At 34.3% G+C, this 18689-nt stretch overlaps 1 protein-coding gene across 1 annotated transcript; it reads left to right on the forward strand.

Annotated features, from left to right (window-relative positions):
* The first annotated feature begins 36 nt into the window (after positions 1-36).
* LOC112045213 (netrin receptor UNC5B-like) lies at positions 37-18260 on the forward strand. Its single transcript, XM_052882403.1, has 13 exons — positions 37-387; positions 1391-1776; positions 2458-2668; positions 5572-5771; positions 7147-7225; positions 8276-8464; positions 10352-10408; positions 11437-11598; positions 12209-12340; positions 12830-12998; positions 14834-14943; positions 15429-15686; positions 16262-18260. The coding sequence occupies exons 1-13, from the start codon at positions 306-308 to the stop codon at positions 17431-17433; spliced, it is 3207 nt and encodes a 1068-aa protein (XP_052738363.1). The 5' UTR covers positions 37-305; the 3' UTR covers positions 17434-18260.
* The last annotated feature ends 429 nt before the right edge of the window (positions 18261-18689 follow it).

An 18689-nucleotide genomic window follows, 5' to 3' on the forward strand; every position in this document is an offset into this window, starting at 1 on the left:
CAGTTTGCACCCCAACCCCCAGTCGAGTTACGGTCGCCGTGGCGTGAACACCTACTTTAGCGAAAATTACAAGGTGGAAAACTTTTACGCCAATATTTAAAACATCGTTAATTTTTTTGATTGTGCATTTGTGATATTTAACGTAATATGGCATAATTCGGATTATTTTGCCATATTAATTTATAGGAATAAATCAAAACTTAATAACAAAATAATGTAAACTAAAACAATAGTTATGGAAAAAAATGGCAGTGATGCCAGAGTTATTGGTTTAATAAATTGTATAAGAACGGATCTGTGTATAAATGGATGTGCATAATTGGTTCTGTTTTCTGATTCTTCAACTGCATTTGGTATTTTTCATAAGAGGAGAGGATGGTGCGCAAAGTAAGTTTTCTTTTTTTCATGCTATTAAGTGATTTTTTAATGTAGGTAACACAAGTTTTTTCCAACACAGCAAGAGTTATAATAGGATATAAATACGTAGTAAGGAACGAAAGAAGTGTGTAAGTTCTTATCTGAGACATAACAGAACAACACTAACTAATAAATTAAAATAAATAAAAGAGTTGTATCAATTTAATAGAAGTTTTAGTCATAAATTATATCTTCCTTTATTAAGAGTTTTCTGAAAAGTTCTGATTACTTAAGTCTATTTTAGTAGTAAACTATGGCCCTGATTATAATTAAATGTATTATTTTCATAGACAGTTATTCGCTATAACTTACTGCCTAAAACAGTTAAACCGTGTCGTGTCTACGGTTGTTAAATTATATATTTTACAAAAACTTGTACTTACTTCTATTTTGAAATATAATTTTGTTATATCTGTATTTAAAATCACTTGTGGATCTTATAAACAAATAAATCAGTTCCTCTTATCAGTAATTTCCCGGCAATTGACTGTAGTAAATAAAGCTTAACAATAATAAATCTTTTCACAATGAATTGGAAGTTTAAAAACCAAAATCTATTTATGGTAAGTAGGCTTGGTTTACAAGGACTTTTAAAACTTCATGTTTGACTATTTGTAAAGGCACTACCACCAGTTTGGAAGACAAGATCTGCTGTGAATAATTAGCAAGAAACTCAACAATTGTTCTTTTGAAAACATAATTCTTACAGAAAATTTCTACTTCTTGTGTTCAAAGCCAGTCCATAAGTTAATTTTAACTTAAATAGGTAACATATTTCATATTCTGCATGAATACTTTAATTGCATTGTAGAATGATAAATATTTTAATTATTTAAGCCAGTCCAATTACTTCCAATCATTTTTGTTTTCAATAAATTTATCTATACTACAATAAGTTAAAACTTAAGTAGGTAACATATTTCATATTCTGCATGAATACTTTAACTGCATTGTAGAATGATAAATATTTTAGGTACACATCATCGTACAGATGATAGTCTAGCCAAAATCGACTACAAAGACGATAGCAAAACACTAGACTTTCTAATGAACGTTAACAATGAGGGGAAAGACTATTTCCTACCGCCGATATTCTCAAGCAACGAAGAAGACGAAGAAGAAGATGAAGCAGACCATTCTTACTTAGATTACGACTACGACAATAAAGAAACTAATTATAAAGATTCACCCGATGTGGCAACAGTCAGCAGTGATACGCAAGACGTATTGCCAGATGACAAAATACCACTGCATAGTGCTAAAGACAACTTACCCGTTTTTTTATTGGAGCCTGAAAACACGTATGTCGTGAAAAACAAACCAGCTACACTTAAGTGCCGTGCTGCAAATGCACTAGAAGTAAGTTAATTTATATTTTTTTCAACGAACACGACATATAAAATGAATCTTCGATAGTAAATCGGTGTGATAGGGGTAGAAATTTCCAGATTTTTGGTCTATGTAAAGTTTTTTGCTTGGAATGTAGAAGGGAATGTAAGACACGTTTTAGACATTAAATATTCTTATATGAACAAGTCAAAGATTTAAAAAAAACATCGAACAGTCACGAATTTAGCTAAAACAATCATTTTTTTGTCAGAAATACTTTTAATATTATAGAGAAAAGCCTTATCGGATCTTCATCGAATAAGTAGCTAATAAACATTTCAATCATATTAGTTTACAAACATACAAATAGCATCATAATCGGTACATTCGTTTGGAAGCTGCGATGCCACATACACACAGGCACTTCAACTTATAACATAACACCTCTTTTACGTAGTAGGTTAAAATATCGTTATGTAGTTAAACATATTATAAATACCTACTGACTAATTCGCAAAGAACCAACGAATCCAAGTGACAACGTCACTCAGAGAAAATCATCTATGCACTTGATACCGGATCATCCTCAGGAGATGTTAAGACATTAAGTCACTATTAATAATGAACTTTCGCAAACTGACGCCTGCTTCTATTCAAACCATATTACATCCATTTTCCTTCTATCTGTTTAAACCATAATCATAATTTTAGGTGTATTTTAAATGCAACGGAGTAAAAACACAAGCGGCAAACTTCGAGTTTGTTGATCCGCAAACCGGTGTCCGAATTATTGAGGGTGAATACAGAGTTACGAGGGAACATGTCGAGGAATACTTCGGCACAGAGAAATATCAATGTTCCTGCTTTGCTTGGACGAGTAGAGGACAAATAAGGAGCCAACCAGCCACGGTTGAGCTTGCTTGTAAGTAACAATATAACAATAATGATGGTAACTGGTTGCTTGGGCACTTAAATACCCCGCAGCGGGGGGGTTGAATTTTTTTATGATTTTTTATTTTTTTATATAAATGATGGTGATAGCTATAGCTTTTCAAGTTCGTTAATGACACTCCCATGATATGCGGGCGACGGGGGGAAAGGACTACGCGGGAATAAAGTCGAGCGCGCAGTGCATCGCTACCCCCCTGCGCGGAGCATCGGGTGTGCTTCGAACGAATTTGCCAAGCTATACATAATTATAATGTAGATAAAACTGCCTCATTGGTTCCGTGGTTAGCTGGTTCAGCTTGGACCATGAGGTCCAGGGTTCGAATCACGGGACAGGCCAAAAACAAATACGTTATTGGGATTTTTCGTACAAGAAAAATCTTAATAGCAGCCTGGAGATGGGAAATTGGTGGTTTTGGTACACCTTGTAGAGCACGTAAAGCTTATTACTATTATTATGAATGCGGGGAAAAAATATAGCCTATAGTACTCGGTGAAGATGTAGTTTCTAATGGTCACATACTTTTGAAAACCGGTCGAGTAGCGAGAGGTAAATCATAACAAAAAAACAAAAAATCAAACTCTACCACTTTATATTATTGGTTAAGACGTCTCAACGGCTCTTTTGACGGGCGAATTTAGATGAAAAGAGATGGTCCAAAATTGTATGGAGACCAGGATCAGTTATTGTACCCTGGCGGAAATAAAAGAAAATATTTTTTTACTGTTTTCGATTATACAAATCTATGAATTTTCTTTAATTATTTCGAAATAATATTCATTCTCTCCCAAGAAATGCAACACTATTATGGGTAACAATGGCGGATTGATGACGTTTTGAATGCAGTAATCGTTTTGACGTTTGCTGTCAATTGTCATGTCATAGTTGCTTTATAGGCGCCATCTTGATATAACTCAAAAACTTAGGTTTTAATTTTATTTCTTTTTTATCTTTTTATTTAGTTAGAACTATTCACTTATTTAGATTTTAACAAATACCCAGTATTTTGTAAGTAAATGATAATACCCATTATAATCTATGCTAGTGTTTAATAGTAGTAGTATTAAAATCATTGCGATAGGCTAGTTGACACTTTTTTAAATGGTCTTTTAAGTAGAACGACAATGAACATTTCATTATCGTTCTACTTGATAGAAAAAAATATATAATATTTTTTGAGACTAAAATCCTTACCAAACGAAGCGTTTGACAAATTACTTTGACGTTAGACGTCACATTTGAAAAAATACATTAGATTTTTATAAGAAATCCTTAACTTGTATTAATTGATATCGATATATTTCGGACCCTTATTCCATTTACTCTACAAAATTATTATTGTTTATATTAAATTTGATATGAGTCCACTACCCTATTAAGCCAAGGCCAGACTGAAAAGGCATCTTACATACATCAGTCGAACAGCGCAAGATTATTCAGGTTAAAAACAACAGTAACTGGATACATGGGTAATGCAATTACCCGCTAGCTTTCAAGTGTTAGGTACTAATGCATAAAGCAATTAGACGTACGCGCTTTAATCCTATAAGGAATGTATAGGATTACATTTTCAAAGGAATAGACGACGACCGTTAAATGTACCTACTATAGAAACATTAATTGATGTACCAGAAACAAATGTACCTATTATAGAAACATTCGCTGAAGTACCAGAAACAAATGTACCTACTATAGAAATATTCGTTGAAGTACCAGAAACAAATGTACACTATAGAAACATTCGTTGAAGTACCAGAAAACAAATGTACCTACTATAGAAATATTCGTTGAAGTACCAGAAACAAATGTACACTATAGAAACATTCGTTGAAGTACCAGAAAACAAATGTACCTACTATAGAAATATTCGTTGAAGTACCAGAAACAAATGTACACTATAGAAACATTCGTTGAAGTACCAGAAAACAAATGTACCTACTATAGAAATATTCGTTGAAGTACCAGAAACAAATGTACACTATAGAAACATTCGTTGAAGTACCAGAAAACAAATGTACCTACTATAGAAATATTCGTTGAAGTACCAGAAACAAATGTACACTATAGAAACATTCGTTGAAGTACCAGAAACAAATGTACACTATAGAAACATTCGTTGAAGTACCAGAAAACAAATGTACCTACTATAGAAATATTCGTTGAAGTACCAGAAACAAATGTACACTATAGAAACATTCGTTGAAGTACCAGAAAACAAATGTACCTACTATAGAAATATTCGTTGAAGTACCAGAAACAAATGTACACTATAGAAACATTCGTTGAAGTACCAGAAAACAAATGTACCTACTATAGAAATATTCGTTGAAGTACCAGAAACAAATGTACACTATAGAAACATTCGTTGAAGTACCAGAAAACAAATGTACCTATTATAGAGACTTGGGTCTATAGCTTGGCAAGCTCGGTGATGACACTCCCATGATATGCGGGCGACAGGACAGAGGGAAGCACTGCGCAGGTATGAAGTTGTGCGCGCGGGGTTTCGCGGCCTCCGCGGACCATCAGGAGTGTTACAAACGAATTTGCCAAGCTATAACTTTTGTTACACTGAGTTTTCATACTGTCAATAAATTCTCAATACTCGTAGCAGTAAGAGTTGGGACGTTATACGTTCGTGCTTCGGAGTACAAAACTTATAGTTTAACATTATAATCATCAGCCCACCATACACCATAACGTGTGTTATGGGTACTAAAAAGCTGATTTTATCATATACATTAATATACTACATACAAATAATTATACATATTAATGTAATGTATATATACAAATAATACAACTAATACAGTCCTCCTCCAGTCGCCACGCGCCGTATTGAACCAACAAAAAGTGACATTCCAACCTGTTCGTAGATATAAAGAAGCACTTCTCAGTAGCACCACAGTCGCAGCTCGCTAAACAACACACACCAGTTACCTTCAGATGTGAGCCACCTCAAGCAGCACCATTCGCTCAGCTGTACTGGCTGAAGAATGACGCTCCAGTCGTTGTGGATGACAATGTTCAGCTGACCAAAGAGGGTGACTTGGTTATTAAACAGGTGTCTTTACAAGTAAGTATCTTGTAATATAATTGCAGACGCCCGCGGCTTTGTCCGCCCTTAGACCTCTCGTCCTATCGCAAAATCCATTCTTAATACCTATACCTACTAACTAAAATCTACCTCCCTGCCAAATTTCAGCTTACATCAAGCGGTTTTCGAGATTTCGTGATGAATGACCTTTCGCATTTATATATTAAGATAGCGGACGCCCGCGACTTCGTCTGTCCCTAGCCCTTCTTAATCCGGCTCTGCTGCAAAATCCGTTCTTAGTGGTCTACGAATTATAAACTACCTCTCTGCCAATTTCATCTTTGTCAGTCAAGCGGTTTTCGAGAACAGTGACCTAATCGCTATTATATATTAAGATTGAGAAGATACTCTAGGGTTATAATTACAGTGTTTTATGTTTCTTAAGACCTTACTTACCTTACCTTGGGAAGTACGCTTAGACTTACTTACTACGAGACTTGGAGTCTACGCGTTCCCGAGATAAAATGTCGCGTAGACTCTACGCCTTAGAGCTACCAAATTGACATTATGCTAGCCACAAACGGTCAATTATTCTCACATTTCCGTAGCACCCACGACTATAATTGATCGTGTTTTGGTCTTTGCGTACATGACTTGTATAATATGCCGCGTGGGTACTGCCGTTTGCTTTTCAGAAACGTGAGAATAATTGACCGTCAATGGCGACCTAGAACTTTTTAGAGGTTTAAACTCTACATTCCCTTGAATCTGTAACAAAGTACAAGTTCTAATTTAACGCTAAAAAGTTAATTTGAACTGGGTAATATGGTTGTTATACCGCATACAACGTACTAATATATTTCAATACTCGCAAGAGAATCAAATTTTATTTTAGGTAGGTACCTATTTTTAATTTCGTCTCTGCAAAATGCGTGAGATATATTTTTTTTATTCTTTATAAGTTAACCCTTGACTACAATCTCACCTGATGGTAAGTGATGATGCAATCTAAGATGGAAACGGGCTAACTTGTTAAAAGGAGGATAAAAATTTTCACCACTTTCGGTTTCTACTCGACATCGTAACGCAACGCTAAATCGCTTGGCGATACGCCTTTGTCGGCAGGTAACTAGCCACGGCCGAAGCCTCCCACCAGCCTGTGTTCTATTTGTCGTGTCTTTTGTTGACATGTCGTGGACGCATGCTAAGCCTACTGATAGTGATAAAAGTGTATTATTGATGATGTAAATACTAAAGTAATAATCGAACCTTGACTCAACCTCATGTCACCATCATATGAGCTAGATGTCTTAAAATAAACATTAATATTGGTACTTTGCGAGTAAAGGCGAAGACAGGTAATATATTGCAACTAGTCGAGTGTCGTAAAGTCTACACCATAAGTCATTTCCAGGACATGGCGAACTACACCTGCGTCGCGGAAAATTTAGCCGGAAAAAGGATGTCTGAACCGGCTCTGCTTACTGTATTCGGTGAGCTCAAAATTTGTTTAATTCAAGTATACTTACATTAGTTACATTACCTAACCTTACCTTACCTTATAAGCCGATAGACGTCCACTGCTGGACATAGGCCTCTTGCATGGACCTTCAAGGACAATGCTCTCGAGCCGCTACCATCCAGCGGCTCCCTGCAACCCTCTTAAAATCCTCGGTCTAGTTGGGGGTCGACCAACACTGCGTTTTCCGGTGCGCGGTCGCCATTTCAGCACCTTGGGACCCCAACGTCCATCGGCTCTTCGAACTATGTCGCCAGCCCATTGGCACTTCATTATAATGGCTTATATATTTTTAGCATATTTATTTACTTCATTACATTTTCATTTTATATATTTGTCAATTTACAATTCACATAAATTACAAGTTAGTATTATTAAAACAAGCGCAGCTTAATTGTTTTATGTTCTGTGATTAAAACTTATTGTTTTTCATTTAGAAAATAAATATTAGGTTTTAATGAGCTTTTTAACCGACTTCAAAAAAGGAGGAGGTTCTCAATTCGACGCGAATGTTTTTTTAACCAATTTTGATTTTTTTTTATTTGAAAGAGTGTACTTCCAGATTGGTTCCATTTTATTTTCATAAAAATCAGTTCAGTAGTTTTGTGGTAAAATGAAAATAACGAAATTGCCCATACTGTTGCGCTTTCGTTCACTATGCGGGAAATAGAATCTTTATAACAAATAAATTCAACCGACTTCAAAATCAAAAAATAAACTAAAAACCGAAAAATAACATCGTATGTGCTACATTCTGATCACTTTGAAGGCGGTGCCAACACAGTGATTAACATTAACTCAAGCCGATTCTGAAGGCGGTTGAATTTTTTTTGTTAAAAAGATTTTATCCTATAATTTTTTTAAGGATTAAAAAATTAAAAATAATTCATAGCATTAGTCTTCTTTTCGCAGTTTTTTTTTAATTTTTATTACAAAGGTTTTCTCTCTTCTTATTTGTTTCTCTTATCATAAAAGCAAAACTAATGGACATATCAAAACTATTTTATTGGAGAAATTCTTGCAGTGAACGGAGGTTGGACGGCTTGGTCCACTTGGGCAGACTGTTTCTGTGCGGGTCAGGTCCGGGAACACCGTGAGGGTCGGGGCAGAAGAAGAATACGAACATGCACCTCACCTCGACCCTTAAATGGAGGTCAACCTTGCATAGGACCCAGTGTACAGAAGACCCAGGACTGCTTAGATTGTGACTTGGGTGAGTATGACTTTAGATGTATTTTTTTGATGAGTTTTGGTATCTATACTAATATTATAAAGCTGAAGAGTTTGTTTGTTTGAACGCGCTAATCTCAAGAACTACTAGTCCGGTTTGAAAACTTCTTTTAGTGTTAGATAGCCCATTTATTGACGAAGGCTATAGCTATATATTATTCCCGTATTTCTACGGAAACGGGAACCACGTGGGTGAAACCGCGCGGCGTCAGCTAGTTGAGTATATGTATTGAGTATTGTAGAAATGTGTTGTTGATCTGTGGTTAGACTATACGGATTTGGAGCATAAGGTACTGCCTTCAAATTGTAGCTGGCTAATTTATGAAATAAAAAGGAAGAAAGCAGTATTTTGGTAAGGAATTGTAAAATTGGTGCTCGGATATAATGATAATTTTGTCATGATATAATAAATCATTAACATTTTTGAGATAGTAGATGATGATTGATATGTGTTTGAGGCTATTGCATAGCGACCTTAGTTACTCGTAGCTTATTATTTAGGTACGTGTTTTAATAGACTAGATTATTTTTTCGAAGTATCAACACGTATTATTTCTTTTTATATATTTTTTTATCTACACAAAACATTGTTTTTTCAACAAATTATTATTATCAGAGGCGTGATAGCCCATGGGATATGATTATTACCTGTAGACCTTGCCAAAAACCAAATACTTGTATAGTATTCAAACACTTCCTGTGCATCGTTGAAAGATGAAGAGTGAAGCGTGTTCACGCATATAATCCCTAATGCCACATCCTTTATTATTTATTCATTATTCATGCACGTTTTGTGGTTTTCGTTTCACGTGAAGCTTAAGCCCTCATTCGCACGAGAGTTTTATTAACGGATGTTAAAAAAGCGTTCAAATATAGTATGGAGTTAAATGAAGGTCTATTTCTAACGTCCAAATTTAAAAGTGCAACACTTCTCGAAAAAAAGCGAACGCTTACTAAACTAACTACTAGTTTGTACGCTTTTTAACGTCCGTTAAAAAAGCCCTCGTGAGAATGAGGGCTTAATATGCTATCCCTTTTGGATAGGTATTTCATTCGAGCAATAACACGACTAGTTCTATTTATACTAATATTATAAAGAGGTAAAGTTTGTGGTGTTATAGGGGCAATCTCTAGATCTATTGATCCGATTTTAATAATTCTTTTACCACTAGAAAGCCACATTACTTGTGAGTAACATAATATATTTTATCCCCCTATTCTTGCGGGATCGGGAATTACGCGGGTGTAACCATAGAGCGTCGGCTAGTAATATTATAAAGAGGTAACGTTTGTGGAATTGTAGGAGTAATCTCTGGATCTACGGAACCGATTTTGAAAATTCTTTTACAACTAGAAAATCACATTATTTTCGAGTATCATAGGATTTATTTTCTCCCATATTCTCACGGAAACGAGAACCATGCGGGTGAAACCGCGGGCTAGAAAGCCACATTTTTTGCAAGTGTCCAACATTTTATTCCCGGAAACGGAAACGGAAACTACGGGCTAGTTATAGAATTATCTATAAACATTAGCATTTACTGAAGAGCCGTGATAGCCCAGTGGATATGACCTCCGATTCCGGAGGGTGTGGGTCCTCCTCCAACTTTTCAGTTGTGTGCCTTTTAAGAAATTAAATATCACGTGTCTCAATCGGTGAAGGAAAACATCGTGAGGAAACCTGCATACCAGAGAATTATATTAATTCTCTGCGTGTGTGAAGTCTGCCAATCCGCATTGGGCCAGCGTGGTCGTCTAATGGCCTTGCCCCTCTCATTCTGAGAGGAGACTCGAGCTCAGCAGTGAGCCGAATATGGGTTGATGACGACGATGACGATGACTAGAATTTACGTTTTGGGCTGTATTTCAGATATGTACGTGGATAATTTGGACGAGTTGGCTGATGAATCGTCCGATATAATATTGGGTATGCACTATGCTTAATTACCTACGCTTTAACTTTAACGTACGTAAAAGTTTTCAAAGGTTGCCATCGATGACTTGTCTTCGAACTTCCATTTTACTGGCAAGTTGCCTTTTGCTCATTTTATTTCATTACGAACTAAGTTTTTTCAAGGTAATATAGCTATCATCAAAAGTAAGAAAAGAAAGAAAGAAAGAAAAAACATTTATTTAAAAAATTGTGCCATACACCACAATGCCTAAGTAAGCACTATTGTTGTGTCTGATGCTTCAACCACCTGAACAATTGAAAATCAAAACTAAAGTAGTTGAAGCATCAAAAACCACTTCGTCATGTTTGGCACAACCTTGAAAAAAGGTAACAGCTCAGCATTGTGCCGCATAAACCAAGCAAAGTACTTGGCCAAGCGGCGCTGATTTTCAGCTGCTACCTCGATCCAGGTGACACCACGGATATACATAGCCACAGTGACAATATGCTATATTATTACCTTTAAATTAAAAACAAACAACCTTGAATTAATATGCTAAATAATAGGATTACGCTAAACAAATAAAACAAATAAAAAAAATAAAAAGTATAGCTAGACCTGTTACAATTTCTTTCTTACAAAATAAAATGAATTGGTTTTCATTGTACTAATTTACCTGTACTTTACCGGCATACGATCGTATCGATCTTTTAGTACAAACGACAAAAAAAAATTGATAATTTTATTAAGAGATTTTATAGGTAATGCAAAATGCAAAATCAATAAGATTTGATTTTTTGTTTTATTACGAACAGGCTTCGAAACTATTGAATCGATTTTAAAAATTCTTTCACTAAACGAAAGCTACTTTATTAGCGAGCAATATAGACTACATTTTATTAATGTAATCCCATGGTAATGGGAAACATAGGTCGATAAGTTTTTGAATTAAATCGTAAGAAACAAAAGATTAACTTACTTAAAATCGGCCGAGAAGTTTTTGAGTTAAATCAACTTACCTCCTTGTAATATAAGCTTAGTTCTAAGTGTTGGTCCCCAGGTCGTTGGTCCCAATGGTCTGAATGGTCCAGATGCGATTCCGACTGTCTGCACACCAGAAGAAGACGATGTATAACAAGCACCGCTTGCCTCGGCAAAGATTATCAAGTTGCACAATGTCCTATGTGTGTTAGAACATCTAAATCCGATATTATACATGATGGTAATCATTTTAAAATTATTATGAACTGTAGTAGTGTATGCATCATTATCAATGATATTTTACTAATATACGCGATCCTGCATTAATAGAATTTGTAGCCAATTTTATTATAAGCATCATACGAGTAATAATCGAGAAATCAACCTTTTTAATTTGAAAACAGGGCGCAGGGAAGTTGAGAAGTAGTGTACCTAACTTTACTATTAATTTGCTCTTTGTTCATTTTGTTCATTTTTGATTTCTTTGTTCATTCTGTTCATTTTTGATTTCTTTGTTCATTTTGTATTTTATATTGTTTGTTTTGTTCTGTAATGTTTTTTCTGTGCCTATGTACAAGCCAAAAAAGTTATCGATATTTATGTTTTAAATCTGTATTCCTTGTATAAACTATCTTATATGTCTATGTAAATAAATAAACCATATAATGTGTGTATGTTACGGTAACTTTTTACTTGTCATTCGACATAATGACCTAGCAAAATGAACAAATGAAACTTTTAAATATAAGTAGTTACTTTAACCGTCATTATGCTTATAATAAAGTTAATAAAACTAAAATAAATTATTTAAATATGCTTATTCTTTTGTATTAAATTGTATTTTATTTCAGGGTCTTCATATTGGCCACTATTAATTGCGTTATCGATAGCATTTCTTATATTTATTGTGGTTGTTGTATTGGGTATTAAATACATGAAGATAAGAATGGCGGACGACTCTCCATATGTCAAACCACCACCAGGTTAATGCATTTTTTAATTTTAATTGTTTATTATTTACAATTGTTTTAAAATATTTCACTATTATAATTGTTATTTGATGCCATGTTTGCCCTTGACTGCGATTTAATCTCATGCTAAGTGTCGATGCGAAGTCTAAAATATTTACTTGGAAGAAATACAAGATAGATTTTGATATACGTGTAAATAACTAAAATGATGATTTTAGAATTTAAACTATCGTGCGTGTTATTCATATTAATTTAGTATGGAACACGGGTAAGACTAAAATCTTATTCTCATGATACACCGTCGGAGTATACCCGACTAGATTCGAACCCATACGGGGTCCTTAGTCATGAGCTGGTTCTTGTAACGCGGCACGATCCAAACTTCACTTAACGACTAAGGGCCCCGTATGGGTTCGGGCATACTCCGACGGTGTATCATGCGAGTTTTAGTCGTGTTTAATAATAAACTAATAGTATAAAATGATGATATTGATAATTCAGGTACAAACTATTTTGGGAATGTGATAAAAAGAACTCTAACAAACCAGCCAGACTTGACAATACATGAAGAGTTCCATACAGTTGACTCCAGACGTACTCACAGACAAACGAGTACTTCTACCAACGCTCGCAATGAACATCTCTATGAAGTACCTCAGTTGGCTAACAGGTATGTTTAATACTTTAAATAGTAAAACAATTTATTACTAAAACCAAAACCTCGTAGATGAAACCAAAAGTAAATACAGCAGAAGGAAGATAGGTAATCATTTTACTGTTTTATTAAACAAACAAACTAATTATTTCCTTCGTAATAACGGATTGATGGAACAAGCATAAACATATGGTCAAACCAGTATAGCGATGGTTGTGTGTCGCTAATATATAAGTCTTGATAAATCAAGCTGGAGTCAGAAGGAGAGTGAGTGAAAGATAGCGAGATGCACGGAAGAAAGTTTATTACAGCACAGGCACAAGTATAAAGTTCACAAGAAAGAGTAGGTACATAGAACACAAGAAACAATAGTTATTAGCAGATAATAAACAGAGTAGGTATACGCGCGGAGTGTAATCAAAAGCAGACTCACCCGTGTCTGTACCCATGTGGCGTATCGATTCTCTTTCTACAAGTGCTAACGCTTCGAAAACTAAAAACATGTATGGAAATGACCAGATACGACAGATAACTAGATCACGTGACATGTCATTTCCTTATATTTTTTCAATTTTCGAAGGCTTTCTATGTATAAAAACCAAATTTGAAGTACAAAATCAAACATAAATGAATCACGAGTAACCCCGACCGAGCTCTCTGTCTGTCACAAAATTCTTCTTATTTGCCAATATTCTAACAATCTGAAGAAAAAAACAAAGTAGATAAGTTTAGACTAGCTCATTTCGTGAATTTTAAAACATAGCTTCATTAAGTAGATACTTCGTTTTTCAATAGCTTTTGTAACTATTTTGATTGCTGCAATTTCAATTTATGAGTACTGTACACGACTTTAGATAAAATATCATATTTATTGAACATAATCCTAAATAATCTGGCAGTCACATCATTAAGGTTATTATACTAATTAAAATCGGAGGATATGGAAACTGTTTAACATATAAATAGATTTGGATGCAGATATCGGAAACTGATGGTCTTTTATCAATTCGATATTGTGATTTGCTGAAATTACAGATAATTATGTAAATAATTTCCGCAATCGCTTTTAAAATGTGTAAAATGTGTACGAATTTGGTAGCCACAATAAGTAATTATAGTGCTTTGTTATCGCCATTCTGGAATATAATAACTTATGTGGCATAACAAATTATAGCCTCAATAGCTCAACGGTGGACTCACGCCGAAAGTTCATGGGTTTGAATCCCGTCCGCTGGAATTTCATTTGGTAGCCATTTCTATCACAGTCTTTCCAATTAATTGGAATGGGAAATACATTCTTATATAACCGATTTAGTTTAGATTTTGTTAGGTGAGGGTAATAGTTGAACGGGCGATATTCACATGACTTTGACTTTTTTTTAAAAGACTATGGTTTTTTAAAAGAGCAACTTTTGAGTTTCGGTCTCTTCTTAGCAGAACCTGCCTTCCGAACAGGTGGTAGATTCTCTACAAATAGTCAACTGACGTATCAAAAGTGCTTGTAAACTGAGCCTACTTGAAGTAAATGAATTTTGAACTTCTTAAAGTTGAGTCGGTTTATTTAATTGAGCTATTGGCGCTATTACGACTCTTAGTTAATATATTTTTTCTAATCGAGTTTTCTCTTTTCTATTTTCCAAAGTCAACCAAATTTCATCAAAAATACTTTTATTCGTTAATTTTCTTAGTTCTTCTTAGTTAAAATTTCGTTTTTTATTCTCGTAACTTTGATTTTTGAATTTTGATTTGATTACAAAATATCCTAACAAAAGTTATCCTTGTCAATCAAAAGCGTTTTTTTTAGTTTAAACTCTGTATTATCAAAATTAATATATTTTTTTATTTCACAGTTACATCTCCCCAATAGACCACGAGAGAGAGGTAAGAGCTCTTGGCGCAGAGAGTTACGCTTGCAAGGACAAGGAGTCAGATCGATCTGACTCCAGCTGCTTTTTGAGCTGTGAGTTCACTGATCATGCACCATGTGTCATTGTAGGGAGACTTTCTGGCAAATATGAAATTAGGACTAATATTGAAAATTTTAATTACTTGAAACAATTGGAATGTTGTCATTATGTTGTTAATCTTTGTGGGGACAACAAAACATAAATTCATCATTTCTTATTCAATGTTATTTTATGTATTAATAGATATTTTTAAGCAATAATTTTTCTCCATTTTGCAATCTATCTATACTATAATAAAAGAGTAGTAATCGAGTGTCTGTACTTTGCCTAAAGCAATTACTGCTTACATCGAATGTTCAATCTTTTATATCTGTAATTTTTCCTTCTTGAATTTTTTAAGGACTTCAGAATAAATTCCCATTGGAAAGAAGAACTCAGAGTTTAACAACCAAATAATATATTTGTCATTTAGTCCACCTATTCACACCGCACTGACCTTGAATCGTGTTACTAATTTAATCTAGATGTACCCTTACAGCAGGTTCATCGTATGGGAATGAAAGTGTAGAAATGTCGCCGTCGCTTAAAAACAACGCTTCTGTAGACTCAAAATTTCTGAATTCCCAATACTTGGAAACGGCGACATCTAAAATCATCAACAGTGATGGTGGTTGGCTCAATTTGGAGAAATGTGGAGTTAGATTGTTCATTCCTGACGGTGTTGTTGAAAAAGGCGAGGAACTGTTCTCCGTTGAAGTCACTGATGAGGAGTGGAATAAGCCGATGTTACAAGAAGGTGCGTTAAATGAACATTTTATTTCAGAATTTACTTGTATACACTCCTATATATATATACTCGTATATGGTGCTGAAAAATTCATAGGGTTTATTGCCGAAAACCGTAGAGCAGTACGTTATTGAAGACTTGTTATATCAGTGTATATTTTCCATCCTTATTTACCTTATACAGTCTTAGCAGAATTTTTAAATAACTTTATCTTTCGAGATTAGTTGAAAGCCGGTTCTAAATCGCAAAATTCTGTGGTCATTATCGTCAAATATTTTTTGTGACTGGAAAATGACCTTAAAAGTTTTTAAATTTAGAATTTTAACTTTTACTGAATTTCCATACTGATATAACTTGACCCAGACAGTTCTGAAATTAGACTATCTAGATCGAGAACATTTAGAGGGCGACCTCGGTAGATATCTACAAAGTTCAACTCACTGAATTGGTAAACTTGATCTAATCTGTTCTAATTTTAGAAATGGATATTATTAGTTCTTTATTATCTTGTTTTACTACTCTTAAGTACTTTTTAGTTGATAAACATGTAGTGTTTTAATAACATATAGATTTTTGTTTCTTAGGTGAAACGCAATTAAGCCCTGTTATAAGATGCGGGCCGAAAAATTTCCACTTTTGCAAAGGAGTCGTTCTAACATTTCCACATTGTGCAGCAATTAAAAACTCTAGCTGGGTGCTCTCCATCCTGCAAAAACCTGAAGAAATCAACTCAAGGGAATGGAGAAAAGTTCTAACTCTTGATCAAGAAACACCCGGCACTCCTATATTTGCACAAGTTGATCCAGCAAAAGTGTTTCTTGTTTGTGAATTCTTGAGTGACTATGTTCTTATTGGTAGAAGCTTTAATGCATCGGATGCCAAATTGTTAAAATTAGCTCTATTTTTTAGCAAACGAATTGACGGTTATTATAATCTTCATTTACACGCTTTTAATGATACGCCGTACGCATTTTATGAATGTTACGAAAGTGAACGGCGCACCGGCGGTTTCCTCCTTTGTGATCCTAAAACAATTTACTTTGAAGAGAATTGTTCAGATTTGTGTGTATGTGTTAGGGATGTTGGTGTCGGCTGGAAGATTCAGTCTGGAGGAAAATACCAGGAACTCTCCTACGCCCGCCTATGGAATATGAATGTCAGCTCTTTACACTGTATCTTCATCCTCCAACAGACCGATGCTATGAATAGCCTAGATTTAAACATCACGGTATATCAAAGACAAAAGCAATCTAGCTCAGTCAATTTTAACTTAAAAACAAACGATATTAATTCGAATTTCAATTGTAATAAACGTTTCAGCTACTCAGGTTTGGATATGGGTTACAGCGTTAATACTCTCGAGAATCCATTCAACTATTCGTCTTTGTCAAAAAAAGAGAGCCGATACGATTGCGTTCACAGAAACAACGGCATTCGGAGGAGTAGTTTTACTGTAGACAATAACTATTTTAGATCTAACATTTTAACAAAATCCGATCGAGTTATTCTTTGTAAACTATTGGACTGTCAGACTTCTAAAGGCAACGATTGGAGATTGCTCGCGGAAAAGTTGAAACTTTCAGCCTTCTACTATTATTTCTCTAATACTTGTTCTCCAACTGAGAATATTCTAAATCTTTGGATATGTAGGAACAACGACATAAGTATGCTAGTGAGTTTATCGAGAATATTTAGAGAGATGTCTAGGATAGATTGCGCGACTGTTGTCGAGAGACGCTGTTTTCCTAATAATTAGACTGACTTTTTTAAGTCTATTTTTTCACTCTAGTCATTGTATACGTTTACTTCAACGATCACACTGCGCTTAGTAATTGCGTGTACAAGCAAAAACCATTACAGCTGGTCGAATACTTGTCACTAGCTTTATGTTAACATATGTTCAAGCATTAGGTATATTCGACCAGAATACTTTGTTATTCCAAAGTATGTTATTTGCTTTACTTAGTAAAACTCGAATGCATAGCAAATATATATATACACAAAGTAAAACTGTTTGAGTAGCTCGTTAAGCAAATTAATTAGAAGAGAATTGATGTTGACAGATACTATTTTTAGGTTAGATTAAGTTCATTTTGTACCTAACGAAAGTTATTGTATTGCGAAAATAGGAAACCTACTAAATTATATAGATAACATTTTTTTGTTTTTTTGAACACCTGATTTATTTTTTAATTTGAAATCAGACAGCCTTTTCGTTCGGGCTCAGTTAATATACGTAGATCAACATACTATTATGTTCCAAGAAAGTATTATAAAGAATTTAAATTTGCTATCTCGGCCGCTTTCAGAAATGAAAGTCGAAGGCTTTTTGCCTAATTTGAGATTTAATGGTTCTTCATAAAAAATGCTATCTTCAAATAATTGTATCACTCAATGAAGTTGCAATGTAAAACGTAGAGAGTAAAGTTTTTCTTTACAAAGAGAGAATGTTTACGAAACATAATTAGTTGTGTATAGTTATTATATGAACCAAATAGAAAATGTAATGTATTGTTTGGTTAAGGAATATTAAAAAAAAATGATTTTAGTAGTGATTTAAAATTTTTGAAGTAAATATTTTAATGAAAATTGTTTTTGTTTTATTTAACATTTTTAAATACCTATTTTTAGGGTAGATACTGGATCAAATTAATTTGCATTACTGGATGTTTTGGATAATAGATATTTGTTACTCTTTTACGCAAAAACTACCGAATGGATCTGACTGAAATTTAGAATTGAGATAGGTATAACCTGGATTTTAACGAATTTTTATCAAACCTTTAGCTGATTATCATTACCATGTGATAGTGGAAATTAAATAATTTAACATTATCACCCAAGCTGCAACTCGCAATGGAGCATGGTGGGTCTAAGCTCCATATCGCATCACCTAGAAGGAGGGCGACCTTGACCCTGGCATGTTGTGGACAATTAAACGATAAGATACTATACGATATTGATGATATTATAGTATGTTTGTATGTCGGTGATTTTTCAATCAGGTTTTGG

The sequence above is a fragment of the Bicyclus anynana genome, chromosome 7 (assembly GCF_947172395.1).
Source record: "Bicyclus anynana chromosome 7, ilBicAnyn1.1, whole genome shotgun sequence".
Taxonomy (NCBI): Eukaryota; Metazoa; Arthropoda; class Insecta; order Lepidoptera; family Nymphalidae; genus Bicyclus; species Bicyclus anynana.

What these genes read in the sequence shown, in the direction of transcription:
- LOC112045213 (XM_052882403.1), top strand. Translation starts at nt 306, where the DNA reads ATGGATGTGCATAATTGGTTCTGTTTTCTGATTCTTCAACTGCATTTG. An exon ending in AGGAGAGGATGGTGCGCAAA is followed by an intron (nt 388 to 1,390) that starts GTAAGTTTTCTT and finishes TAAATATTTTAG; the next exon opens with GTACACATCATCGTACAGAT. An exon ending in CTGCTTAGATTGTGACTTGG is followed by an intron (nt 8,465 to 10,351) that starts GTGAGTATGACT and finishes GCTGTATTTCAG; the next exon opens with ATATGTACGTGGATAATTTG.